Source organism: Balaenoptera acutorostrata, chromosome 4 (assembly GCF_949987535.1).
Source record: "Balaenoptera acutorostrata chromosome 4, mBalAcu1.1, whole genome shotgun sequence".
In the NCBI taxonomy this organism is placed as follows: domain Eukaryota; kingdom Metazoa; phylum Chordata; class Mammalia; order Artiodactyla; family Balaenopteridae; genus Balaenoptera; species Balaenoptera acutorostrata.
The window spans coordinates 143,055,422-143,083,273 of record NC_080067.1 but is presented as its reverse complement, the minus strand read 5'-3'; the positions used below and the strand labels follow the sequence as shown (position 1 = coordinate 143,083,273).

General features: G+C 47.7%; 1 protein-coding gene across 2 annotated transcripts; it reads right to left on the bottom strand.

Annotated features, from left to right (window-relative positions):
- On the bottom strand, positions 1-24,500 carry CHAF1B (chromatin assembly factor 1 subunit B). 2 transcript variants are annotated; one of them, XM_057545846.1, is made up of 13 exons: positions 24,366-24,491; positions 23,792-23,927; positions 21,964-22,081; positions 21,483-21,586; positions 17,882-17,978; positions 16,127-16,211; positions 14,586-14,679; positions 10,265-10,334; positions 10,078-10,169; positions 6,135-6,282; positions 4,921-5,352; positions 2,941-3,035; positions 1-2,372 (listed from the first exon to the last, which is right to left on the bottom strand). In XM_057545846.1, exons 1-13 carry the CDS (start codon positions 24,489-24,491, stop codon positions 2,281-2,283), a joined length of 1,689 nt encoding a protein of 562 aa, XP_057401829.1. In that variant the 3' UTR covers positions 1-2,280. The 2 variants fall into 2 exon arrangements, with proteins under 2 accessions (XP_057401829.1, XP_007183808.2); XM_007183746.2 differs by having other exon boundaries at positions 2-2,372; positions 23,792-23,924; positions 24,366-24,500.
- Positions 24,501-27,852: the final 3,352 nt, after the last annotated feature.

Below are 27,852 nucleotides of genomic sequence, written 5' to 3'. Positions count from 1 at the left end.
TCGCCCTGGCGGGCACGCTGCTTGGGGAGGCCCCCCTGCCGACGGCTGCAGCCTGGCCTGTGACGAGCCTTCACCTCTGCTGCCGGCGGCCCTCCCTCGCTGCCGGACTCCATCAAGTTCTCCCCAAGCCCTCCCGCGTCTCCTCACCTGGCAGCGGGATTCAGGCACGAGCCCCACCCAACTACAGACGCAGGATGGCCCTCAGCGGGCATACAGCCCACCCAGCGGGCGAGGCTCCTGCCGCAGAAGGCCTCCCTTCCCCAGTCACTACCCAGATGGAAGCAGGTGGCTTTGGACGAGGACCCTGAGGTGACACCGCCTGGGCTTTTATTGCCGCGTCTGTAATTTACCGTCAAGGAGACAGCTGACAAACAGGCAGTGGTGCCTATCGACGCGCACTTCCGCTGAAGGGGCGCCGGCCCCCTCCCACCCATTCCCGTCGCCCCTCCACTGGGGGTGGCCGGGGAGCCGGCCGGTTCACAGAGACAGGGGACCCATGACGACTCCTGTTGGCACGGGGATCAACCCCTGCAAAGCACACCGCGCTCCAGCCGCAGGCGATGGAAAAAGACCTTTTTCCTCTGAAGGGCTGACAGCATCTCACACATTATCCTTTCAGTTTGGCAGCCCGGGTAGAGAAGCTTTGCTGTCAATCAGTGATGAACCAGAGAGGAAGCCAGAAAGAGCTTTTGGTGCAAATGCATTTAACCAGCAGAGACCATCTCCGGGGAAAGGTTTCCTCTCACGATTTCCCGATCTCGGCTGCGCATCAAATCTCCAGAGGAGCCTTAAAGAATCCTGACGCTCAGACCGTGCCCCAGACCAAGGAGGGCAGGACCTGGGTGTTGATGTCTGGCAGGTCTTTGGGTGACATCAAGGTTGAGAACCACTGGTCAAAACAGCTGCTATCTGACATTTTTAAATGTCTTCATGTTGAACGTGACCCACACCTGAATTATTACAACTCTGCACGGATTCACCTGCCAGCTCTCCACGTGGTAAATCATCCCGCTTGCCACTTTCCCACATAGAGAGAGGCAGAGTCTTTTTCTGGTTAACTGGGTTGTGGATTAGCAACAAGGTGACGCTTCTTTCCAGCTCTCTTCTTTGCTGCTGACCTGAGCCGACAAGAGTGTGTTCTTCCATCCTCAGCGGCTCCCTGCAGAGCCTGGACCTGCGGGTCCTGAACTTGCCCTCTGATTTGGTTCAGACAGGGAAGGGGTCCTGGGTGTAGCCTCACGTGCGGGACTCACCGAGTTCGTCGTGCCAGAGGGACAGCATCGAGGGCCACGAAACCATCTGTAAACTCCTCGGCGTGAAGCAGCCGCGCCAGCTTCTGGCCTCCACCCATCACCACCTGTTGGTCACATCACCAGAGTCTCCTGCGCTAAGAGGAGACTCCAAACGCGGGAGGCCTCCTGCAGCGACAGCACGTCATACGTCTCAGCCCATGAGTCCGCTCTGCTCCCAAGGGGGAAAGGACCCAGCCAGCATCCCAGGGACCGAGAGCAGAGGCACAGACTGCTAAGGCAAGGTACTTTTTTTGCTTTGAAAAATCAGTCTAAGAAGTTAACCTATTTGGATACCAAACTGTATCTAAAGTAAATTCTCAACTCTCCCCCCTCCCCAAAATAAAATAACATTAATAAAAACAGAAATTTTAAGGAAATATGCCAAAACGGTAACAAGGGTTCCCTCTGGTGGTGAGATGGGTGATTTCCACCTCCAACCCGTTTTTTCTACTTCACTCTTTACTAACTTTCTAGAATGTGCATTACCACCTTTAAAATCAGAAAGCAAACATAACAAACTTCCAAAAGTTAATCAACTATTTAAAAGCTAAGGTGATCTAATAATCAAACACTCTAAAATTCAACAGAATAAACCTTCTCAAATCACCTTCTCCTCTAATTAATTCTAGCTGTGGAAGGAGTCCACCCATAAAGTGTCCGTACTTTCAGACAAGTATTCCAAGGGGGGGATTTACTGATTTTCACACTAGGTAACATTGAACTGTTCCAGTCTCAGAAATTCATCAAAAAGAGAATTTAGTCTATTAAAATGTTCACATCTCTGAGGTAAAAATGTGTGCTAAATACAACAGCCAACATATTTCTGGAGAAAATCGGTCCACATGTATCTTCTGTTACAGAAATCCATTTTCTAGTGTCCGTCAGGCTCCGTCTGATTCCACTGGTCTCAGGTGTGTTTGGTCTCGCCCCTCTCTGGGCACACGGGGGTCCCCAGACCTAGCAGCCTTCAGGCACATGACAGGTCTCATCAGGGGTCCAGACCTTGGGGACCTTCTCTGTGCTCACTGAGTCTGGGCCGCTTAAGCTCCGGGGGACTGACCTGAAGGTCTCCAGGCATCTCTAAAATGTGAACACACACGGGGTGGACAAGTGAGTGAAGACGTCTTTAAGTCAAGAGCTGACGTTTACAAACTGAATTTCATGCGCAGACAAGGAACTGAACTGCCTGGCCAGGTCCTCTATGGATCTAAGGGGAAGACCTACCCCAGTGGTTCTCAACCCGGGGCGACTGTGCCTCCCGAGGGACAGTGGGCAGTGTCTGATGACATTTTAGAGCATCACAAGTTGGGGCAGGGGATGGGTACCGGCATCCAGGGGTGCTGCTAATCATCCTGCATCCACAGCGCAGCCCCACAGCGAGGAATGACCTGCCCAGATGCCAACAGTGCCGGGGCCGAGAACCGGCTCGACACCATCTCCCAAACCCACCGTCTGCCTGGCAGGGAGCGCCTTGGCGGGAGGGTGGGCTCCCGGATGAGAATACACACGCAATCAGTGGGTTTAAACGACGGGCCTGGTGAGACGCATCCTTGCTTTCTCAGAACTGACTTCAAGTTAGGTGGTGTTCATTTCCAAAGAGATGGTATTCTATCTTTAATTATACTAAACCAGTAACAGTATCACTTACCTGGTTGAATTTCTTCTGTGGAAGGGCTGGAAATTACGCTGGTTGGTATAGAATTCGGTGGAGTATCTGTCTTTAAGGGTATTAAGTTTATTCTCCTTGATTAAAAAAAGAAGTAAAAGGCCATTAGTATCATAGGAATGGTTTGTATACAATACCAAATTTCAAAGGAAACATTTAAAACTTTCAGCTCATATCATGCAAGGCACTGAATATAATGTCAATGTGCCCCCTTTAGTAACTAAGGATCATGTATTAAGTTAAACCATCACATAAATAACAGTCAACTTAAACCTTAACCAGTCATCTAAAAGTTTCAAAACCCGTGTTTTGTGAACTACCAATGACATGCTAAACACTCTGCTAGATGTTTCCTACATAAGCCTATCAGACATGGCTTCCAGTGTGGAATGCTCCAAAATATAGATGGTTCTTTTTCAAAATCCACAGTCTTAATTCTCAACAACTATTTTTTTTTAAATTATAACTGCAAGAAGCTCGCAAGAAATTAAGAGGGGAAAAACTTTAATACCAAAAATATTTCAAAGAACACTTTCCCACTCCCTTCCCCACCTAAAAATAAATTTAAAAAACATTGCTAAGGACTTCCGTGGTAGCACAGTGGTTAAGAATCTGCCTGCCAATGCCATCGACACAGGTTCGAGCCCTGGTCTGGGAAGATCCCACATGCCGCGAAGCAACTAAGCCCGTGCACCACAACTACTGAGCCTGCGCTCTAGAGCCCGCTCGCCACAACTACTGAGCCCATGTACCACATCTACTGAAGCCCACGCGCCTAGAGCCCATGCTCCGCAACAAGAGAAGCCACGGCAATGAGAAGCCCACGCACAGCAACGAAGAGCAGCCCCCGCTCGCCACAACTACAGAAAGCCTGCACGCAGCAATGAAGACCCAACGCGGGCAAAATAAATTAATTAATTAAAAAAAAAACATTGCTAGTCTGTAGAAAGAGATACAGAAAGAGCCCAGCATTACACCTAAGCCACATTATGGATCCGCCAATGAAGTCGCGTGAACATGGCAGAGCGCGTGGGAGGTGGGCAGTGCTCCCCTCACCCCCCCGCCCCGCCCCTTCCCCAGGCCGCCTCCCGGTGTTGGGCGGTGGGCGGGGAGAAGGCCGTGTGCAGGATCAGAGGCGGCCAGGGAAGGAAGCCTGGAGGCCGGCTGCTGCCTGACGATGGGGGCCATGCTGGGCAGTTCTGTCCGCTCTGAAGTGCCAGCCGTGAGCTCGGGCACGTTCACCGGCCAGACGGGCATGAACAGGGGAGAAAACAACAGCAGCGTCCCCTGGAGGCTATTCAGACCAGAGGTACCGTTCCCCATGAGCCAGTCTGCTGGACACGCCAAAACTACCTCAAGGAAATGCTCCTTTGACTTCCTACCTATTTTAAGTGCCTGTTACCGTCTGGGCAGGAGAACACGGGTAAAGAATGGGGACACGCATCCTGTCCTGGGGGGCTTGTACTCTAACTAGGGAAACAGAAGCATAAATCAAACACCTGCTATCGAATGTGACGTGTTGTGACAGAGAAAAGGGCTGAAAGGACATCCAAATGGGTCTTCTGGGAGGACTCTAATGTCACCCAGGGGAGCAGGTGTCCAGGGCGTCCCCAGAGGGTAAAGGCGCAGAGGCCTCCAAGGGCAGAGTGTGCCCCGGGGACCGGACATGCAGAGTCGGGCTGGAGGGTAAGGCACGCGGGACGAAGGAGAGTGAGGGGTCACCGTGCTGGGTGGCAGGCTGCCACAGAGCCGCTGACGGGCCAGGCAAAGAGCCAGGACCTCACCCGACAGGGAGGAAATGGAAGCAACAGAGGTGTGTGAGCAAGGAAGCGGCACTCTCAGGTGTGATGTTAGGAAACATCTCTCTGGCAGCTGTGTGGGATTTCACCTATCAGAGGGGCTTTCGGCTTATCCTGTCTTTTGACAAGGCAAGGCAGTTTCTGTTTCCACCACAGCTCTCACCGTGGTGTTGACTTGCTCCAGGCCTGCAGTGTGTTCAGAGTGACCCTCCGGGATGGGTGGGCTTTCGCATTCTGACTGCCGGGCTGCAGGGTCTTCTCCTCTGAGGGCCCTGCCAGGAAGCCTCTGGCACCGGGAGCGGTCACAGGCGTGTCCTTGGCCGCCGTGGGGGCCGGAGACTGTTTCGCCTGAGGGGGCGTCGCGGAGGGGCTGCTGGGGTCCCGGACTCTGCCGCTGGGGGTTCCCTCTCCCAGCCTGGGCCCTGGCGAAGACCCTGGGTGTGTCTGACTCTTGGTTTTCTTCGCTGTATCGGGAGTTCTCACGCACAGAACTGGCTTCTCTTTCAAGCGAATTCCAAGCTCATCCTTCTCGAACGTCACGAAGGAGCAGTAACCGTCCGTGGAGGAGATGGCCAGGAAGGCCCCGTCGCTGGACCTGCGTTCCCGAAACAGGAGAGGAAGCGAGAAGCTTTACCAAAGTCTACAGGCCACTCTTAGCGCCCTCATCACTGGCTAGGAAGTGAAGTTCAAGCAAACTCACAAGCTTTGTCTGAAGGCAAAGCCGTCAAGGGAAAAACACGACTGAGAAAGGATCTGTGTGGGCTCCTCCCTCACGCCCTTTCGCCTCCCAACCCACCTCTGCTTCGTCATCAAATTCACCGGAATAAAGGTGAGATGACCTTTTTTTTTTCTTTTTTTTTTTTCCTCCAAGAGAAAAAGAAGATGAAAAGAAGATAAAGAGTGATAAAGAGCAAGAACTAGATGGCAGGTGGGCAGGCCCAGCCTGGGCCCGAGCAGACAGTGGAGACAGAACTGGGAGCCCAGGGGTGCTGAGAACCCCAGGCAGAAAGGCGAGGGCAAAGTGACCCCTCAGGATGGGCACAGTTCTGGGGCCCCTCCTTGTCTGTGCAGCAGGGGCCCGCGTGTGTGGGCTTCCTCCCGGAGGGCCTGGCGAGTCCCCACAACACCAGGGACCCCGGGCCTCCCCTTGGTTTATGAGGATTAGGTGAACCACACACAGTCTGCACGGAATCAACACACACTGCAGTCACAACAGGAAGCAGTATTTTGGCAAGTTAGAAACAGCTTTCCTTTTTACGTTGATTCCTTTAAAAAAACTGGTAAATAAGGGCCAAAAAAGCCAACTATAGGATGAAATGCTCCCTGACCCGAGGGGCAACTCCAGGGGAATGCACGCTGTGCCCCCCATCCACTCACCAGGAAATATCGCTCAGGGTGTGGTAATGTATGTTAGACACGTAACCAAACGGGAACACCTGCTGGGTGTCGTACAAAAGCACAGAGTCTTCAGAAGCCACAGCAAACACCAAGCGGTACGGCAGGCTCACCAGCTCCACACCTGGCTCTGGTGACGGGCGAAATCCGGAACAGAGAAAGTCAAACAAGCAAAAGCGAAGTTCCCAAAGAAAACAAATTTCCCCCAAAAGCCCTCTCCCCAGGGACGTAAGTGATGTAATTTTACCAAATGCTTTACGGAAGAATTCAGTTTTTTGTATTATTTTATATAGGAATATAAGAATCAAGGAGAACCATGCAGGAACCAATGAGGACACTGTGTTATGATTCAACACTCATGGGCACCTGCGGTTCAAAAAGAAGAGAAGAAAAAGTTGTGTGAATGAGGCAAGTCACCCTGAGGGCTCACTGCCTGATAAGGAAAAATCAGGGTCACGTAGAAGCATTTCATGAAGTGATGTTTTAATGCTGTCAAGTTAATCATAGTCATTCACATAAAGGATTAGAAACTTAAAAACAGCTTCTGCGTCCGGCCATGGAGTAAGAGAGACCTGACCGACCCTTCACCTGAAACAATTAAAATACCAGGCAAAATACTGAAACAGGTTTTTTTAAGACACTGTCCATTAGGCCATGAAGGACAGCAATCCCTCACAGACAGGAAGCGAGAGAGGTGAGCCCTACGATCACCTCCGCTTACTGCCTGGAGTTTCCAGGCCCAGCAAAGGTGGAGGGAACCCAGGCGGCGCCTGGCAGACGCCCTGAGCTGGGAGGCCAGGAGGCCAAGGCGACTGGAGCGCGTGGGTGGAGGAGCAGAGACAGAGCTGCAGGGGCCTCGAGTCTTCAGCTGAGTGCTGACCAGTGCACGCACGTGAGAAACTAGCCAGGGCCAGAGTGAGAACCACGGGAAAGAAAGAGCCGTCCCTAAGGAAACAGTAAGCAAAATGAAAAGACAATCTACAGAATGGGAGAAAATATTTGTAAATGATGTGACCAACAAGGGCTTAATTTCCAAAATATATAAACAGCTCATAACAACTCAACAACAAAAAAACAACCAACCCTATCCAAAAATGGGCAGAAGACCTAATAGACATTTCTCCAGAGAAGACATACAAACGGCCAATAGGCACATGAAAAGATGCTCAACATCTCTAATTATTAGAGGAATGCAAATCAACACTACAATGAGGTACCACCTAACACCAGTCAAAATGGCCATCATTAAAAAGTTTACAAATAACAAATGCTGGAGAGGTGTGGAGAAAAGGGAACCCTCCTACACTGTTGGTGGGAATGTAAGTTGGTACAGCCACTATGGAAAACAATACAGAGGTTCCTCAAAAAACTAAAAATAGAGCTACCATACGATCCAGCAATCCCACTCCTGGGCATATATCTGGACAAAACTATAATTCAAAAAGATGCATGCACCCCTATGTTCATAGCAGCACTATTCACAATAGCCAAGACATGGAAACCACCTACATGTCCACTGACAGATGAATGGATAAAGAAGATGTCACACACACACACACACACACACACACACACACACACACAACGGAATACTACTCAACCATAAAAAAGAACAAAATAATGCCATTTGCAGCAACATGGATGCAGCTAGAGATTATCATACTAAGTGAAGTCAGAAAGAGAAAGACAAATACCATATGATATCACTTATATGTGGAATCTAAAATATGACACAAACGAACCTATCTAGGAAACAGATAGAGAATCACGGACATAGAGAACGGACTGGTGGTTGCCAAGGGGGAGGGGGTCGGGGAGGGATGGAGTGGGAGGCTGGAGTTAGCAGATGTAAGCTTTTATATATAGAATGGATAAACAACAAGGTCCTACGTATAGCACAGAGAACTATATTCAATATCCTATGATAAACCATAACAGAAAAAAAAAGAATGTATATATGTATAACTGAATCACTTTGCTGTACAGCAGTAATTAACATGACACTGTAAATCAACTATACTTCAGGGCTTCCCTGGTGGCGCAGTGGTTGAGAATCTGCCTGTCAGTGCAGGGGACACGGGTTCAAGCCCTGGTCTGGGAAGATCCCACATGCCGCAGAGCAACTGGGCCCATGAGCCACAATTACTGAGCCTGCGCATCTGGAGCCTGTGCTCCTCAACAAGAGAGGCCACGATAGTGAGAGGCCCGCACACCACGATGAAGAGAGGCCCCCGCTTGCCACAACTAGAGAAAGCCCTCGCACAGAAACGAAGACCCAACACAGCCATAAATAATAAATAAATAAATAAATAAAAACAACAAAAAAAACTATACTTCAATAAAATTAATTAGTTAATTAATTTTTTTAAAAAAGAGCCACCCCTGAAGCTCACACAAGGCTAGAAACAGCACATGTTCCCACCAGCCAGAGTGGAAAACCGCCCACTTCATGGGCATCAATTAGAGCATCCAGGCAGCTCTGCCTCGGTAGTGGAGAGATTAGCCCTAGACTAAATGCCCCTGTGATCCCACCTGACAAAGCCTAACAGCAAGATCCCTAAGATGCAAAGTGTTTCCAAGCAACCTCACTGCATCCCAGAATAAAGCTCAAGGATATTTATAAGGATGAAAATATATCCGGCATCCACTAAGGTAAAATCCACAATGTCTAATAAAAAATTATCAGATGGACTTCCCTGGTGGCACAGTGGTTAGGAATCCACCTGCCAATGCAGGGGACACAGGTTCAATCCCTGTTCCAGGAAGATCCCACATGCCGTGGAGCAACTAAGCCCGTGCGCCACAGCTACTGAGCCTGCGCTCTAGAGCCCACGAGCCACAACTACTGAAGCCCACGCGCCTAAACCCCGTGCTCCGCAAAAAGAGAAGCCACTGCAATGAGAAGCCCGCGCACAGCAACGAAGAGTAGCCCCCGCTCGACGCAACTAGAGAAAGCCCGCGCACAGCAATGAAGACCCAATGCAGCCAAAAATAAATTAATTAATTAATTTAAAAAAAATTATCAGGCATTCCAAGAAGCAGAAAAATATGACCCATAATGAGGAGGAAAAAATCAATCAAAACCAATCCTTTGTACACAAAGCCATTAAAAGGGTTATTGTAACAAGTGCATTCCACGTGTTCAAGAAGCAAGAGGGAAGGTGTAAAGCAGAGATACGTGAGGAAGACCCAAGTTGAACTCTAGAGATGAAGACTACACCGTCACAGATAGAAAATACACTGGATGGCACCAAGGGCAGGTGACACGGAAGATTAGTGAACTCAAAACAAGCTGTAGAAACTATCCACAGAGAGGAAAGAAACAAGTAAACAGAGCATCAGTAAGCCATGGGTAACTTCAAACAGCCTAATACATGTGTAGCTGGAGCCCCTGAAGAAGAAGAGAGAGAGGGGGGATGACAGAAAAAGTATCTGAAGAAATAACTGGCGAAGTTCTCCAAATTTGATGAAAACTATAAACTCGTAAATCTAAGAAGTTCAATGAACCCCAAGCACAAGAAACATAAAGAAAACGGCAGCAGGCACACCGTAATCAGATTGCTGAAAGCCACTGATAAAGAGAAAAATCTTAAAAGCAGCCAGTGGTGGAAAAACAGTTAAACAAAAATCTAATTCATATAATTTTTCCATAATTTTCCATAATTTTCACTGCATAGGAAATCAATAATAAATGACATTCAACCTGCTTCAGTAGAGAAACAAAGCTAGTATTTTTAGTCCTTTAAAGTTGCTTGCAGCAAAGAAAGTGTATCCTAGACAACGCAAAATCTGACACGTATTTTGATAACATCAGTCTTTGCTCTCAAGACTGACCAAACTGAACCAACCCACATACTCACCTCTCCCCACCCACCCTGGTGACCTGCCTCAGAGAACGTGACACACCCCTGTGGCTCTAAGGTACCTGCTTCCACCACTGGCCTCAGCTCAAAGTAGACGGGGCAGCAGCGAACAGCGAGCGTCGCCTTCCCAGGACACGGAAGATGGGCGATAGGCCTGCAAGATGAATCGCGGTTTTGCAAAAAGGCACCGTCACTCAACAAAAGCAAAAAGAAAGGGTAAACATTTCAAAGATTTCTTCAATTGCATACCTTTTAAGATTTTTCCTGGAGAAAATATAAGTTGTATTTGTTACGTTTTCACCGGATTCCACACATCCAGCTGGGGAAGCAGTAGAGGAAGGCAAGGCCATGTGTTATTAAACTGTTCATCAGCAAAGACGCAAGAGCATCAGTTCTGGTTTGTAAAAGATTTTCCCCAAAACATTATTACCTGGACAATGTTTCTGTGACTGAGGACAAATGCAAACACCCTGTCCCTGCCTGGGCTCAGCCCTTTACTCCAGTTCTACCCACCTGTCACCTCCCCAAGGGGCTCAGCTGCCCCAGAGCCCCTTCCAGGTCTGGGTGGGGAGAACATAAAGCAGGGAGCCCTGACCACAGCAGACCTTTGCCTGGGAATCCAGCCAATTCCTGCTAGTGAAGTGCTATGATCAGACCCCCGGCTCTCTGTCCCCTGGATTCTGACCTCAGTTGCCACCCAAAACCTGAGACTCAGGCCTTTTCCCATCAGCCTGATGGAGCCCAAAGGCTGCCAGGAGACCAGCCCTCTGCTGACATCTCCAGCCCCTGCAGAAGCTGCCTTTGCCCTGGGGAGCAGTCCACATCTGAGAGCCCTTCTACACTCACCTCAGGCTGTACTCAAAACCAGGTCAGATCCTGTTGGAGAATGACCGTCACACACAGTTACTCTTGGGAACATCTCCCTGTTTTACGTTAACATTTCCTGACACACACACACACATATATAATCTTCCATGTGACCATTTCATACCCACTGGGGAGGGCAGCAGACACAGCCAGTAGTCTTTCTACTCTCTTCCCATCTCACCCCATCCTTCCATCCCCAAGTAATCCATTTTAACAAACCATCAGGTCATTCTATATTTCCTCCATGCTCACATAATTGTTCCAACCAGTTATAACTCAATCGCTTGTATATTCATATGGTGGGTTTTTTTAATCTATTTTACAAAATTGGATATTATTTATACTTCTGCTCATTTTGCTTTTCTCAGTCAATTACTCATGACAGTTAACCTGCGTGACACTAATGCATCCTTTCTTCAGTAGCTACCTACTATGCACTGGTCTGAAAATACCGTAATTTATTCACCCATTCTCTGTTAACGAGTATTGTTTTGTTTTTGTTTTTTTACAACTAAGAGCCATGCTTGGACTTCCCTGGTGGCGCAGTGGTTAGGAATCTGCCTGCCAATGCAGGGGACACGGGTTTGAGCCCTGGTCCAGGAAGATCCCACATGCTGCGGACCAACTAAGCCTGTGTGCCACAACTATTGAGCTTGAGCTCTAGAGCCCGCGAGCCACGGCTGCTGAGCCCATGCGCCACAACTACTGAAGCCTGCACTACTAGAGCCTGTGCTCCGCAACAGGAGAGGCCACCGCAATGAGAGGCCCGCGCACCACAGCGAAGAGTAGCCCCCGCTCGCCACAGCTAGAGAAAGCCTGTGCGCAGCAACAAAGACCCAACACAGCCAAAATTAAATAAATAAAATAATTAATTAAAAAAAAAAAGAACCTGTCATTAAAAAAAAAAAGCCATGCCTGCAATAAACATCCTTGGACATATACTCTTATGTACTGTTTTCATTTCTTGAGGAAGTGAATGTCAGACAAGGGGCGGACTGGCTGAAGAGTACATGCATTAAACGGTTACCAGACTGCCTTCCCAGAAGGCTCGAACAATCCACACTCTCTCCAGCAACAGCCATACACATGCCCATCAGCGACAGATATTTTCACTTTTTTCCAGCCTGAAATGAATAAAGGGATACCTACTGACGTCACATTAACTTGCGTTGCCTCGACTGTCGGGTTTCCGAACACCTCCCTGTGTGTGCCAATTTTGCACATAGACTTGCTCTTCTATGAGCCGCCTTTTTGTACCTTTCTCTCGTTTTTCTCTTTTGGGTTTTTCTCCTTTTGTCTTTTTGTTCTTCTTGCCAATTTGGAAGAGCCACTGTATATGATATCTGTTAGCGCTCTCTCTTCTGTACCATAACCATTATTTTCCAGTCCCATCATGTGACTACTGATTTTGCTTACTGCGGCTTGTGCCATACAAAAGCTCTACACTCAAGTACAGCAAAGGAGGTCTATCGTTTAAGAGCTTCTGGGTTTCCAGTCTTAGTTTGGTCTTCCCCAGTCCTAGAACGTCCTCCTAGATTTTCTTGCAAGAGCTTTACATTTTTACCATTTTTAAATATTGAATTCACCTGCAGTTTATTTTATTTATTTATTTTTAAAATTTATTTATTTATTTATTTTTGGCTGCACTGGGTCTTTGTTCCTGCGTGCGGGCTTTCTCTAGTTGCGGCAAGCGGGGGCTACTCTTCACTGTGGTGCACGGGTTTCTCATTGCAGTGGCTTCTCTTGTTGTGGAGCACGGGCTCTAGGTGTGTGGGCTCAGTAGTTGTGGCACGCGGGCTCAGTAGTTGTGGTGCACGGGCTTGGTTGGTCCGCGGCATGTGGGATCTTCCCAGACCAGGGCTCAAACCCGTGTCCCCTGCATTGGCAGGTGGATTCTTAACCACTGCACCACCAAGGAAGCCCACCTGCAGTTTATATATAAGCTAAGAGTCCAATTTAATTTTTTTCCAGACAGCTGGACACTCCAGAACCATTCACTCAATAATCCATTCTTCCCACTGAAATACCACTCAGGTCACCTATCAAATTCCCTTTTATCCCAGAATCTATTTCTGGATTCTCTGTTCTGATCCACTAAGCTATATGTTTATTCCTATACCAATACCATACTGATTTGATAACAATAGCACTACAGAGTCTCTGACATTTAGACAGGCAAATGCCTGCTCAAGTATTATTCTTATCTTTCATACTTTTTTACTATTCTTTGCATTTACTCTCCTAAACAAATCCGAAATGTCATCCAATTAATTAAAAAACCAAAAAGCCGAAACAAACCAACAACAAAAAAAACTTAAATGGGATCCTAATTGGAAATCAATTATCATGTTAATTTTTAGAACACGAAATCTATTTGTTCAGAACTTGTTTTATAACCATCAATAAGACCTTCTAGTCTTCTTCATAAAGGCTCTATGCCCTATTAAATTTCTTCCTATGCATTTCCATGTCTTCTGGGGTTTGCACTGTTATGAATGGAACAATTATCCTTTTCACATTTCTAAGTACTTATTCTACTGTAGCAGATACAGATTTTATGTATTTTACAATATCTAGCCACCTTATCAAATTCTTTTATTCTGATAGTATTTTTTAAATCTCTTGGATTTTCTAGAAACACAATCTTATCACAAAGTTTTATCTCTTCCAATCTCTGTAATTTCATTTCCTGCATTTATTAACACCACCAAGGATGATAATGGTGGCGGCAGATACCCATCTGGTACCCGATTTTAAATGAAAATATTTTTGGAGCTGCCATTTAGGAAAGGACCTGCTACTGAGTTTAGTAAACAACTTTCAATATACTTAAGCAACTACTTATTCTTGGTCCTGGGACCCCCCTAGGCCAATGTCATTCTCACGTGTTCCCCAATGTCCTTTTACAGCCTAACCCACACATGTGTGTATGTTTCACACACTCTTGGGGTCTCCTCTGCCCAGCCTGGCGGGGACACTTAGTGGCAAACCTGACCTGTGCCCTCCCGTTTGGCCCAGCCCTGGGTCATGTCATCGTATCATACTCAGGATGGTATCTGAGCCATGGAGAGCAGGGGACGGTCTCCTCTGAGACCATGTTGGCAATAGCACTGCCCTGGCCGATCCTGCTGGACTCAACCTCTCACCCTCCTGCCGACAATGACCCTGACATGTCCTTGCTGATTCTGCTGACCTGTCAGACTTGACCACTACACTCCCACAAGGTATTCCAACCGGACTTGTCTGTGCCTAGACCCTGTCACAACAGGCTGCTTCATTATTGAGAATAAAAATGATAAAGGCACTTTATCATTAGTTTTAGAACGATGACCTCCATATACATGTCTAGGGAAAAGGCATGCATTAAAATTTTTTTAAAGTTGAATTTGCCTGCAGGAGTATGTTTATCACTCTAGTCTAGTGGCTCTCAAACTTGTCTGTACATTAAAATCACTGGAAATCTTTTTAAAATTCCAAAACCCAGACCACACACTCCAAACCAATTAAAACACAAACTCTGGGGGTGGGACCCAGGTACCAGCACTTTTTGAAGCTCCCTGGAGGTTTCAGTGTGTGGACAAGTTGGGGACCACTGCTTTCATCAGAATTCCCTGAGCTGCATTAAGCATCACAAAATCAGGAGCACAGACACCACCACTGCTGCTCTCACGCCCTTAGATCAAAAGCTTTGTTAAAAACACACCTGGTGTGAGGAGCAAAGATCCATCAGGAGTGAAACTAAGTCTACGAAAGAATGATTTCATGCTGTCGTCATGGAACATCCGGTAACTTCTCGCCTGCGGCACACAGAGTCTAAACGTTATTCCAAACCTTCGCATTCACAATAAAGGCTTACCAATTCCTATTTTTTTCTTTGCATGTTGTCATTTCTTACTGACATAATAATAAGTGAAACTGAAATAAATTACATATCAAATAATCACGCAAGTCTGCAAGGGCAATCACTCATGAACTGATCGCCCATTTTTGGTAAGGGAAGGTGTGTGTGTGTGTGTGTGTGTGTGTGTGTGTGTGTGTGTGTGTGTGTCTACGTGTTTGTGTGGTTCTATAATTATTATACAAATAACCCTCTGTAAGAGCACACACCACACTGTCAACAGTGGTTTGTCCGGGGAATGAGACCGGGAAAAGGCAGGAAGGTGACTAGGAGCCCTTTGCTTGTTATCTGTGTGTTTATATTTAGAATCTCCAACTGAATGAACCCTTTTTAAAAAGAAAATAGTAATCCTATCATCTTTTCAAACAACGGTTCCTGAACACCTGTGTGGAACAGTTTTCGCGCCCATGCACTGACACTTCATGAACATTATGCATTTAATCCCCAACCAGCCATGACTCTCTTAACTACACAGGTGACCTCTCAGCGCCAGCCAGCTCACAGCCCACTCTGCCTTAACGCGCTGTCCCAGGACTGGATTTGCACCTCACCTCTGCTTTGGTTTTTGTTGTTGTTGTTGTTGTTTGTTTGTTTTTAATTTTATTGAAGTATAGTTGATTTACAATGCTGTGTTAACTTCTACTGTACAGCAAAGTGACTCAGTTATACATGTATATATTCTTTTCCATATTCTTTTCCCTTCTGGCTTATCACAAGATATTGAATACAGTTCCCTGTGCTACACAGTAGGACCTTGTTGTTTATCTGCTTTGTTATAGTAACCAACTTGCTCCCTTTCACCTACTAGGATTAGCGTGCTATCTTCATTTGCCAGTTCTTTTAAAAATCAAAATCCTTTCCATTCCTGAGTACCAGCCCGATGGCCAGAGTCCCCCTCCACCTGCCAAGAAGGTGTATCGCCGCGGCTGGATCCACCTGCCTTCCTGTTGCCTAGTGCTGGGATCTTCCTAGTCAGTGGTTCCTGACCCTCGCTGCACCTCAGACCACGGGGGCCCTGCCTGCCTCAAGCCAAGTGAATCACAGCTCTGGGGGTGGGGCCCAGGCACCCATATTTTTACATGCTTCCCAGGTGACTCCATAGTTCAGCCAGGGTTGGAAACACTATCCTCCACCATCACCTCTCCCCTGGCCCCCAGACGTCCCCACCTCCGTACAGGCCAGCCCAGACCACCACGCTGAGACTTGGTGGTCTGAGAGGAAGCCATATTGCAGTTCAGGTGTCGGGTCCTGGAAACCAGGGGTTTAGCTACGAGCGATGGAGGAGCTCACGACTTCCTAAGTCCCAACTACAGTACGGCTAAGATGGAATGTCAAACATTTTGTACCTCTCCTTCAGCCCCTACTCCAGATAGCATCTTTGAGACATTAAAAGCCACACGTTTCTTCTGTGTGCTGTACACCCTCAGGATCCTAAATAAAGAAGAAAAGTCTGATTTATCTCTTCTAGTAAATGAATTTATGTTTCACAGAGAAACGATCTATTACCAGAACTGAAGATTGCTTCAACAAGTTTTGGCCTGCAAAACCACTGACCAATGACTTTCACACTTAACTGAATGACAGAGGCAAATATTAACAACCAAAAGGATATCACTAACCAAGTGGGGAAATATGTCATAATTTCATTCTTTATTGGACGTTTCAACTTGTCAATGGACATAAACTTGTAAGCCTGGCCCTATTTTTCAGGTCCTGGGCATCCGGCTCAGTGGCCATCTGTATGACTGCAGTGAAGTTTATTTTGTGTGGAACGGTCTCGCCCTCAAGGATTTGCAAGAGTAAGGAAAACAGCAGCAAGTAAATTGGTTGTTGGTAATTCATATTATTCCCTGAGCTAATCAAATTGTTTCACTCCTGACTGCCTGAATAAAACACATATACCAGGGGACTTCCCTGGCAGTCCAGTGGTTGGGACTCTGCGCTTCCACTGAAGGGGGCACAGGTTCGATCCCTGGTCAGGGAACTAAGATCCCACAAGCCACTCGGCATGGCCACACAAAAAAACAAAAAACAAAAAAAACCACGTATACCAGAAAATAAATGACATTTGGAATGTTACAGGAGATTCTATGAAAAATGAACACTTCCTTAGTGCTTTCATTCCAGGGCCATTTGAAATTCAGCTTGTTATAGTTAAAAGTAGTTGGATAAACATTATAAAGGACCATTATGACTGGTGAGTGATATGCTTGGCACCTCTGGGTTTTTGTTTTTTTTTAATTTTTTGTTTCAGGAACACAATTAAATTATTGTGTTTAGGGCTTCCCTGGTGGCACAGTGGTTAAGAATCCGCCTGCCCATACAGGGAACGTGGGTTCGAGCCCTAGTCCGGGAAGATCCCACAGGCCGCAGAGCAACTAAGCCCGTGCACCACAACTACTGAGCCTGCGCTCTAGAGCCCGCGAGCCACAGCGACTGTAGCCCGCATGTCTAGAGCCCGTGCTCCGCAACAAGAGAAGCCACCGCAATGAGAAGCCCGCACACCGCAACGAAGAGCAGCCCCCGCTCGCCGCAACTAGAGGAAGCCCAAGTGCAACAACGGAGACCCAACGCAGCCAAAAATAAATAAATAAATTTTAAAAATATATATTGTGTTTAAATGTACCAGTAAACACAGCAACAAGACCTCCTTTCAGAGAAGACAAAATATCTTATTTTCATATTAATTTAAATGGAGTTGTTAAAATCACTATAGCAGTAAACTCTAATCAAAAAAATGAAATAACTATCCAACCCTACCACTAGTTATCTCTTCTTGCTTAAGTCATATTTATAAAAGACTTTTTCTTTAAAAGTTTCCCAAGAAGTTTAAATTTAATTCAAAGCTATTTCTGCATTCATTCACCCACTCAATAAAGATTTATTAAGTACTAACTTCATGTAAGGCTCTTGTCCTAATTAGTTGCCAATTTCTTATTATGCTGTAAGAATAGCAGTAAAACAAAATGCTTTATATGAAACCAAGAATGAAAGAATCAAAGCCAGACTGTGGTTTACATTGGTTAAGCTGTAATAAAAATACCTCTGAAGAAAATTTCAAGCAAACAGAGATGAAAACAAGTTGCCAAATACTAACTTACCTGTCACAGCTCAGGGTAGCAACATACTGACCCAAAGGATCCCAGGTTACTCCTTGTACATAACTTTTATGTTCATTAAAAATAGAGATCTTTTGTCCTACGAATAAAGCACACAACACACACATTACCAAAACCCACTAATGCACAAATGGTATAAACTAGAGTTTAAGTGTTGTTCCTTTATGCCGTTCCATAATTCAGCAGTTGGTAACTGAGACTCTACCAAACTCCACGTCAGGCTCTGGGGACCAAAGATGACTTCACATGGCCCCTCCTCCCAGGGAGCTCACAGCTCATGGTGGGGACAGACCCACCACCAGGCATGCGCACTGTGACACGACGCAGAGGAAGAGGGCAGCTAACAAAGCAGGGGGTGAGGTCGAGAAGGAGTGAGCTCAGAGTTCGGTTCTCCAGGTCAGGCAGGATACAGGGGGCCGATGAGGGCAGAAGAAGGTATTCTGAGCAAATCCACGGGGTGAAAGTCAGTTTAGGCCTCTGGAGCAGTGACACGTAGCTGAGACTGCTGGTGTGTGCAAGACCCTCGTGTGCAAGGAAACGGTTCTGGGGGTTCGTGGTGTGGCTCACAGCAACGATGAGCTGGGAAGTGACCTGCATTATAAAGATGAAACTGAGGGTCGAAGAGAGCACAGAAAGTGTCACTAGTTAGGAGGTGACAGCAGACCAGGTGAGAGATGAGGGCCTGAACCAGAGCATTGTGACTAGGGATGGGAAAAGGGCTTTGGGGGAAACATTTAGAAGATAAAACCAGTAGCACACAGAGATTACCCGGATAAAAAGAGGAGGGAGTTAGGAAGCCTTGGCCAGTCTTAAAAAAACAAAACCCAGGGACTTCCCTGGCAGTCCAGTGGTTAAGACTCCGCACTTCCACTGCAAGGGGCGTGGGTTCGATCCCTGGTTGGGGAACTAAAATCCTACATGCCGCATGATGAGGCCAAAAAAAAAAAAACCAAAAACCCAAAACCTTCTTCTCTGGGGAGTGGTCTACACCCCGTCACTCACTCTCCCGACCTCCTCACCTCCCACTCGCTCAACCCTCTGCCATGGGCTCCCGCTCCTCGCCTGCCCCACGCTGGCCCCGAAGTCGCCAGTGACCTGCCGGTGACTTTCGTGTGTAAAACACACTGCACAAATGTCAGGCTAACTTTCCTTCCCCCTCCCCTTCTTGAAGCCCTTTAGGGGAGTCTGCTGAGATTAAGGTGGCCAGGGGTGAAGAAGAAGGCTAAGGAGACCTACGGAGGTTTGCGGGAGCTGCCGGGGAGAACAGGAGTGGGATCAAACCTCGCAAGCAAAAGGGGTTGGGACCCCAGGACCCCATCTGAGGCTGGTGAGGACGAATTTGTAGCGGCCCAATCTGCAGGGTGGCCGGTTTGTGACCAGCTGTGCTCAGCCCGGGACCAGGAAACTGTCAGTATTGTAGCACCGATCCTGGGTTGGGGTTTTCTTGGTACATCGGGTGGAAGAAAAGGGTCTATGTACGTAAATGATCCCTTTGGGGAGCAAACTGGATAGAGAAAATAAGAGGTCAGAGGGGCCGACAGAGCAGGAATCGAGAGGGCCTGGGGGACCTGAGGGCTCTAGGAAGGAAAGGAGCAGGCAGCAGAGGTGCTGAGGGGCCTGAAGGAGGTGGCTCTGGCAGGAGAGCAGGACGCCTGGCTAAGACGTCACTGTCAGAGCACTTAAGTGACAGGCCTTCAAAGAAACCCAGCTACAGAATAGTGGGCTGACTGACAGGACAAGTGTGGACCAAGTGGGTGTTCTTTTTAAAGGGCCACCTTGAAGATTATGACTCAAACTTTGGAGGAACTAAGGTGATGGGCAGGAGAAGGAATCACAGCATGTGAACTTCCATACATAAAAATGTACTGACTTTAAACAATTTTGCCCACGTTACACGTTAAGAAAAAAAAAATGACGGAGGCCTAGGATGTGGTCTTGATTTCCACGCTCCTCAAAACCGCTCCTTCCCCCCCACCCCCTGCTACCTGCTGTGTTGTCCTAGGAGAGTTTGCCACATGCCATCCAAAGACATCTTTTTAAAACATAAGGAGGGGACTTCCCTGGTGGCCCGGCGGGTAAGACTCTGTGCCCCCAAGGCAGGGGGCCCGGGTTCGATCCCTGGTCGGGGAACTAGATCCCACATGCATGCCGCAACTAAGACCCGGCAGCCAAAATAAATACGTAAATAAATGAATAAATATTTTTTAAAAAATAAGTAAAATCACATCAGTCTACTGCTTAAAACCCTTCAGTAGCATGTGGTCACACTTTGGTTACAATCTGAGACCTGACCCCTGTGGCCTGGACCCGCCACGCTCCAGCCTCAGGTCCTCCCTCCCTCCTGCTCCTGCCTTCCGTCGATTTCCTGTTCCTTGGACACAAGCAGCAGCTCCTGCTGCCAGGCCTCTGCACCAGTTGTTCCCATGAAATAATGCACACGGCTTGCTCCCCGGCTTCATTCCAGTCTCTGTTCAAACTCCACAAGCTCAGAGAAGCCTTCCCAGATCACCCTATCACTCCCGGACCCCTCAGCGCTCTATCACTTCCTGACATCATGCGTTTGTGTATCCGTCTGACACCCCACTAGGACGTAGCCATTGTATTCACGCATCCTCCAGCACCTGCAAGAGCGCCCAGCATGCTGGCAGTGTTCAAGATCATTACAACTGGCTTCAGGGGGTGATGGCTGATGGGAGTGTCCACAGACACTGAAATTATCCAACACACAGCCAGATTTGGGAAAAAGGAGACAGTGACACGGGTCCTCCACATTGCCGAGTGTCTGGGATTGATGAGAAAGAGCATGACAGAAATGAGGCAAGACAGAGGACGCTTCAGCTGGACCGCACAGAACTAAGAACAGAGGCCTTTACAGCGTGCATGAAAACTGGGCTGATGCAGTGCTGAGACCACAGGGGACGCCAATGCCGCTGCCTGACTCCCGACCTGGGCACTTGGGTTGCAGGAGAATCAGCAGATAAAGCAGAAGAGAAGAAGAGGTTTGGGAGAAGACATCAAGCTTGAGTACAGGCCAGCAGGAGGTAAAAGTGGTCAGGCATCAGCCACCACTGGCTTTTGGCATTTCACTGCTATTTTCGTACTACGGTAACTTCTCACATGTTTATTGTCCCCTCAACTAGTGAACAGGTTCTTTCAAAGCAGTGAGGTGTCCTTGGCTTTCCTTGATGTCCCGAAATGGAAACCTGATCCCACCTACCCCAACATCGAGCATGCAGTGCCTCACTGATTATGACTTGCTAACTTCCCGAGATCCTAAGTTCCAGGGCGGCAGGGATCAGCCGAGTCCCGCCCCGCCGCCCCCGTCATGTCTGCATCCCCAGGCGCGTGGGGTCTACCTTGCTTTGGCACCAGCAACTCATGACACCACTGCTAAGCCTCATACATTCTGACTGAGCCCTTAAAAATGCAGTGGGTCCATGGCATATGGGGCTAATCCCTAACCCGTCATGCCAAACACCTATTTCAGTTCACTAAAAAAACTCTTCTGAAGCCTTTAAAGGTTCAGCTTTTTAGACACTTAGAACAGTCCTTCCCCCGATAATAACAAAAACATATCAGCTACCTTTACTGACATCCCATATGATGGCCGTGTTATCCACAGAGGCAGAAGCCATTAAATTCCCATCGGTTGCCCAGCAAATATCATACACATCTTCTAAGTGGCCCCTAGAATCCAAAGAGGAGAAAAAGCAATTCTTGTCTCAAGGAGAGAAAAAATTGTCAAAAATTTAAAAGCAAACTCAGGGACCATACATTACAATGGGACTTTAGGAATTTCCACTAGAGCTATATTAGCTATAGCTATAAACTACTACCTTCAAGGATATTTGAATCTTTAAAATTGATTCAAGTTTACTAAGGAAAATTTTACAAGACAAACTAAGAAAATCCATTTTAATCATATTTTTATCTTTTAAACTATTCCCGTATTACTGTCTTGCATAAGTAAAAGTTTTAAGTGAGATATAAAAGTCAAAACACACATCAGCTTAATGCATTCAGGTGGTAAAGATGAATCTCTCCCAGGTCCCTCCCGAGGTTACCTCAGGGTTTTTACGACAGTCCAGTTCTCCTTGTTCAGCTGAGCCTCATCCTCGTCCTGAAAAGCAATCTGTTCTGGTTCCTTGTTGTCATTCACCTTCCACAGCAGAATGACAGCATCTGTGGAGCGAGTCAGTTAAAGATAAGCCACGCTTTACAAAGCATGGCTCCTTCGCTTCTGGATTTTTAGGGTATTAAATAATATCTATGTTGTTCAATAGACACTATGGCCACAACGATTTACTTCTAAGAATTCGGGCAGGAAAAGCAAGTTTGCCTTCCGAACAAAAACTCCAAAATCAAACCCATACCAGATCAGAGCTATACAAGGTCACCTTAAACAGAAGTGTCCCCAAGCCGGCAAAACACTACTGCAAAACGACTGACTACATTAACAAATCCACAGGCATAACCTGTAAGTGGCCGAATAGGGAAACAACAACAGAGGCACCAACGCAAGGGTTGGCAAATCATTCCTAGCTGTGTAACCTACGGCCAGTCACCTCCCATCTTGATGCCTCGGTCTCCGCACCCGTAAAATGAGGAGGCTAACAGGGCCTAGCTCATCAGCTATCGTGAGGATTAAATGGTGCAAGTGCATAAAGCACCTACCACACGATGCCCGGCACGTGGTAAGCCCGTACATGTGTCAGCTGTTAACACCATGGACGTGTCAGATACCTCAGCGTGATGTCATCGATTGTCTGAGTCCTCTAGCTCCCCACGTTCTGACGCCACGCTCACCACATAACCTTCTGACCAAGACGTGGCTCCCCTTCGAGGAATGCCCGAAGGAGGAGAGTGAAGGAGCCGCTGGCGTGGACACACACGTGCTCTCCCTAAATTAGCTGGAATCCCGGGAGCTTGGCTGAGATGAGACTGGCCCTGACGGACCGGCACTCTCCACGTGCTGACTGACTGACGGCAGGTTTCCGGGCCCTCGAGGCCAAAGGACTTGGGCTGCCCCGTGCGGCCTCACAGAGAACGGCCCGCCAGCCTCCCCACTGCCCCCCGTGCTGCTGCCACTCCCCACCCCTCCCTCGACGGAAACACTGGACATCAGGGCACTGAATTCAACCAGGCTTCTTTTCCTCCTTCTGCAAACAACATCTGAGATTTCTTCTTTCTTTTTATTCTGACTTCTAGACTATGTTAGTTTTAGAGCATGATAAAAAGATTTACTTCTTCTGTATCATTTTATGCCATTTAAGCACAAGCAGAAAGGGACTTCCCTGGCGGTCCAGTGGTTAGGACTCCGCGCTTCCACTGCAGGGAGCACGGGTTCAATCCCCGGTCGGGGGACTAAGATCCCGCATACCGCATGGCGCAGGCAAATAAATAAATAAATAAATAAATAAATAAATAAATAAAAATAAGCACAAGCAGAAAATATGAATCAATCTACTCCCACCAAAAAAACATAATTTAGAGGGCTGTTTAGACAATACTCCCTAAGCCAATTAATTCGTTAATTACACAGAGACATGGAACGGGCCGTGATCACTTACAGATGCTAAACTGACAGCCAAACAAGGCGAGGCCAGTCGCCTTGGGACTTAGAATGGTAAGCACCTACCTACTTGTCTCCAGTCAGCCCAGTGGGAGCAAGTGGGAAAGGGGCCGTTTTCAAACAGGTCTTCCCAGTTTAAGCTTTGCGTCCTCCACCCCTTCACACTCCCCACAACATTATTTTACTCAACTATCTAAATGACAGATTGAGAGGGTCAAGCGACCTCTAAAATAACAAAGTATGTCTAGCTCAAATCTCACTCTTCAACATGAGACACATGGGTATCTGGTTTCTGAAGAATCTTGAAGTACAATACTCACCATCCCCTCCTGATGCTAAAATTTCCCCATTTGGAGAAAAACGCACGACATTGACAGCTTTGGTATGGCGAGCAAGATTGGACAAAAATTCAACAATGGCCTTTCCATCTGGTCCTTTTTCTACCTTCCAGATCTGCTGATACGAACACATTCATTCAGAGAAACGTAGAGCGAGCACACACCATACTGTACCGACGAAAACACCACTATGCTGATTTTCAGAAAGAAAATTTAGTCTTTCTTTTGAAATGTAAGAGGAAGGAACTCCTATCTGAAACATAAACCTACAGTCCCATTGCCTCCCACCTCTTTCTAGTGCAAACTGTTTCCCAGGAGGAAACTGGCTCAGGGTTCTACAGCAATGGGCATCCAGTGACATCACTCTAGGTAACAGGACCCCAGGAAGAAAGGTGCTCTCCTTTGCTTTCGTTGTTGACTCAAGGCCCTGAGAATTTAGCCCTCTGGCCTAGATAACTAAGTAGTGTGTGTCTGTTGACACTCATTATAAATAGAAGAGTGGAGAATGCTGCTTCAGTAGTGCCTCCCTGGGCCTTTCTGCCTCGGCCCCATTTACCCTGACAGCGGTGTCCACCCCCGCGGAGGCCAGCCTGTGGATCCTCCCGGCGGCTCCGTGCTGGAAGTCCAGGCTGTACACTGGCTCCTTGTTATGCCAGGCGATCTCACAAGTGATGACTTTCATCCTCCTGAGTCTTCAAGGGTCAGAATACCGTTCCTCGGGGACCGTTCTTTCTCCAAAGACAGAGGAAAGCTGAAAATCGTCGGTAATGAGGTGAATATCATAGCAGGAACGATGTACTGAGCGCTTAGTGGGAGCCAGGAACTCTGCTAACCGTTAAAAACGCACGCTGCGTTGGGAGAGGATGTTACTGCTGACCTCTGACGTTAACACCCAGCAAGTTTCACCTAAAATGGTTCGCTGAGTCGTGGCTGTTCAGTTTATGCTCCTGCTACCTCCGGAAAAGCAAAATAGGATACCCAGGCAGAGGAAATCAAGGCACCGGGTCGGGCCTGGCTGGGCGCCCGCCCCCGCTTAGGGGAGGCTGCCGGGCGAGCCCGGAGAGCCGGGGGCCGGCCGCCTGGGGGAGTGGGCCGCGTGGGAGGGGGCTACCCGGGGGAAGGGGCCGGGGCCGCGGGGGAGGGGCTCTCTGGGGGGAGGAGGCCGCCCAGGGGAGGGGCCTGCCCGGGGAACGGACCGAGGCCGGAGGCGAGAAGGCAGCTCCCTTCCCGCCGCTCCGGACGGGGCGCTGGGCCCGGGAAGCCGGGACCGGACCTGGCTAGGAGGAGGCCGCTCGGGGCCGGGGCGGGGACCGGACGCGCGGACGCGCGCTTCTAGGGAGCTATCCCGGGTCCTCGCGGCCGGCCCTCAGCGAGAGCCTCTCGCCCCCCAGGTCCGGCCGGGAAACCGCGGGGACGCGGAAGCCAGCGCGGGGGAAGCCTTACCTACAGGGACGCGGTCAGTCCCCGGGGCCGCCAGCTCCCGCCGCCGCGCGCGCCGGTTCCCGCGCGCTGCAGGCCCCGCCTCCGCGTGGGCGGGACTCCCGAGACTCCGCCTCCGCGTGGGCGGGACTCCTGGAGGCCCCGCCCTGCCGCAGACGATGGTCCAGCGCCGCGAGTCCTGCGAATCTGGGCTGGCTCCCGCGGGTTTATTAATTCCGTGCGGACAGATGCACAGGTGGAAGAAAGGGGGAGTCCATCGATTCATTCGTTCAATCACTTATTCCCTTGTTAATTCATTCTTTTAGCAAACATTTACTGAGCATCTGCTATAATATGCGGAACCCTGTGCCGGCCCTGGATACACAGTGGAGAGCGAAGCTGACTCAGACTTACCCTCAATAGAATTTACAGTCCGGTAAAAGGAAAAGAAGAGCCGTCCTGTAGGACAGGTGGGGAGGCTGTAACTCTTGAGACCCGCCCAAGACTACCAAGTCTTTCGCTGGTGCAGCGAATATTTGACAGCTGTAACCTGTATCAGGCCCCCGTTTTGGTCACTGGTGTTTCAAACATAAATAAACCACAGAAACGGTCTTCGGGCTTCCTGTCATGTACACAAAAAATTATAATTAAAAAATAAAGTGAAAAGGAGTATGAAAGGAACAATGTGCTCTTACAGTTCTGAGTACGAGGTTATTTTGAATTTGAAGGCTCAAAGAAGTTTGAAGAGAAGGAGGCATTTAAAGTGGGCTTCAAGTGATAGAGTTTCGATGAGCAGCTCTGGGAAATGAGAATTGAAGGTAAAGAAACTCACCGTTGACAACAGAGGCACAAAGGAGGAGCAATGGGACCTGGCAATGAATGGGAAAGGATGGATGGCTCAATGACCCAGAAGCCTTTGGACATGAATAAGCAGGTCATATGCACATTAAGTTTCAAAGGCAGTTTCAATTCTTCTAAATTAACTGTAATCCTGGTTGCATACATTACTCTGGGAGCTTCCCTGAGATGAGATTGGCCCGGATAAATGGACAATCTCCTTGTGCTGACTAACAGCAGATTTCTGGGCCTTCAAGGCCAAGGGGCTTTTGTAAAATGAGTGCTACCCTGTGCAACCTTGCAGAAGACAGCTTGCCAGCCTCCCCTAGGTGACTCTCCCACTCCCCACTTTTCCTGTCCTCTCTCTCTCTGGATATCTTGGCCCTGAATTCAACCAGGTCTCTTCCTCCTTTTGCAAACAAACACTGAGATTTTGGTTTTTTATATATTTTTAAGATATATATTGGCTCTAGATCATTTTGGAGAATTCAAAACTATGTGATTGTTCAGTACCTGGATTGCTTACAGAATACCTCAATTAGCAGATGTGGTTACAGACACTTTTTAAGAACAGAATTTAACATTTTAAAGTGAGGTTGTAAATCAGAAGGCAGAAATAGATGCAGCAGGCCTTTTGAAATGGGATAATTTTCCAAATGTGACATTTTATCTGTGAGTTTCCCAGAGGCCAGGAAAAAAAATCCCTTGTGATGCATAGCCTTAATTGATCAAAGGAACATACAGGTTCATCTGAGGAGCCAATTCTTCCTGGCTTTTTAAAAAAATTTTTCTTTCAACATTTTTAGGAAAAAGAATTGACATGGATTCTTATATAAATGCTGGTTGATGCTTGTAGCTGGTTTCATGAAAGGTATAGAAATTGTCTACAGATGGATGTCTCATGTTGACAAACATGACAGGAGGCTCCTTAAGCCTGTTTTCTACAGAAAGCTAGGATAATGTAATCCAGATATGTAGTTTTTAGATGTTCTCTCGAGTCATGGCTAGGATTTCGAGAACTTGGACTGGGAATGACTAATATATGTACTGTAGATAATCTGTTTGAAAAGCACACATAAGAGAAAAAAAAAAAAAGGAAAATCCCACTCCTAGGTATGTACCAAAAAGAATTAAAAGTAAAAGCAAGGACGCAATTAGATATTTATACAACAGTGTTCATAGCAGCATTAATAGCAAAAAGTGGAACCAAACTAAATGTCCATGGACGGATGAATGGATAAACGAAATATGGTACATACATACAATGGAATATCATTCAGCCTTAAAATGGAGTGAAACTTGATATATGCAACAAGATGGATGAACCTTAAAAACATTATGCAAAGTGAAATAAGCCAGACACAAAAGAACAAATATGGGGACTTCCCTGGTGGCGCAGTGGTTAAGAATCTGCCTGCCAATGCAGGGGATATGGGTTCGAGCCCTGGTCTGGGAAGATCCCACATGCCGCGGAGGAACTAGTCCCGTGCGCCACAACTACTGAGCCTGCGCTCTAGAGCCTGCGAGCTACAACTACTGAAGCCCGCGTGCCAAGAGCCTGTGCTCCACAACAAAAGAAGCCACCACAGTGAGTAGCCCCCGCTCGCTGCGCCTAGAGAAAGCCCGCACGCAGCAACAAAGAACCAACACAACCAAAATTAAATAAATTAAAAATAAAAAGAACAAATATGTTATGATTCCACTTATATGAGGTACCTAGAATAAGCAAATTCGTAGAGACAGAAAGTAGAGGCCACCAGGGGGGCAGGTGGGAATGACGAGTTATT

What these genes read in the sequence shown, in the direction of transcription:
- CHAF1B (XM_057545846.1), bottom strand. Translation starts at nt 24,491, where the DNA reads ATGAAAGTCATCACTTGTGAGATCGCCTGGCATAACAAGGAGCCAGTG. An exon ending in TCCAGGAAAAATCTTAAAAG is followed by an intron (nt 10,170 to 10,264) that starts GTATGCAATTGA and finishes TTCATCTTGCAG; the next exon opens with GCCTATCGCCCATCTTCCGT. An exon ending in TGGAGCAAGTCAACACCACG is followed by an intron (nt 3,036 to 4,920) that starts GTGAGAGCTGTG and finishes TTTTTAATCAAG; the next exon opens with GAGAATAAACTTAATACCCT.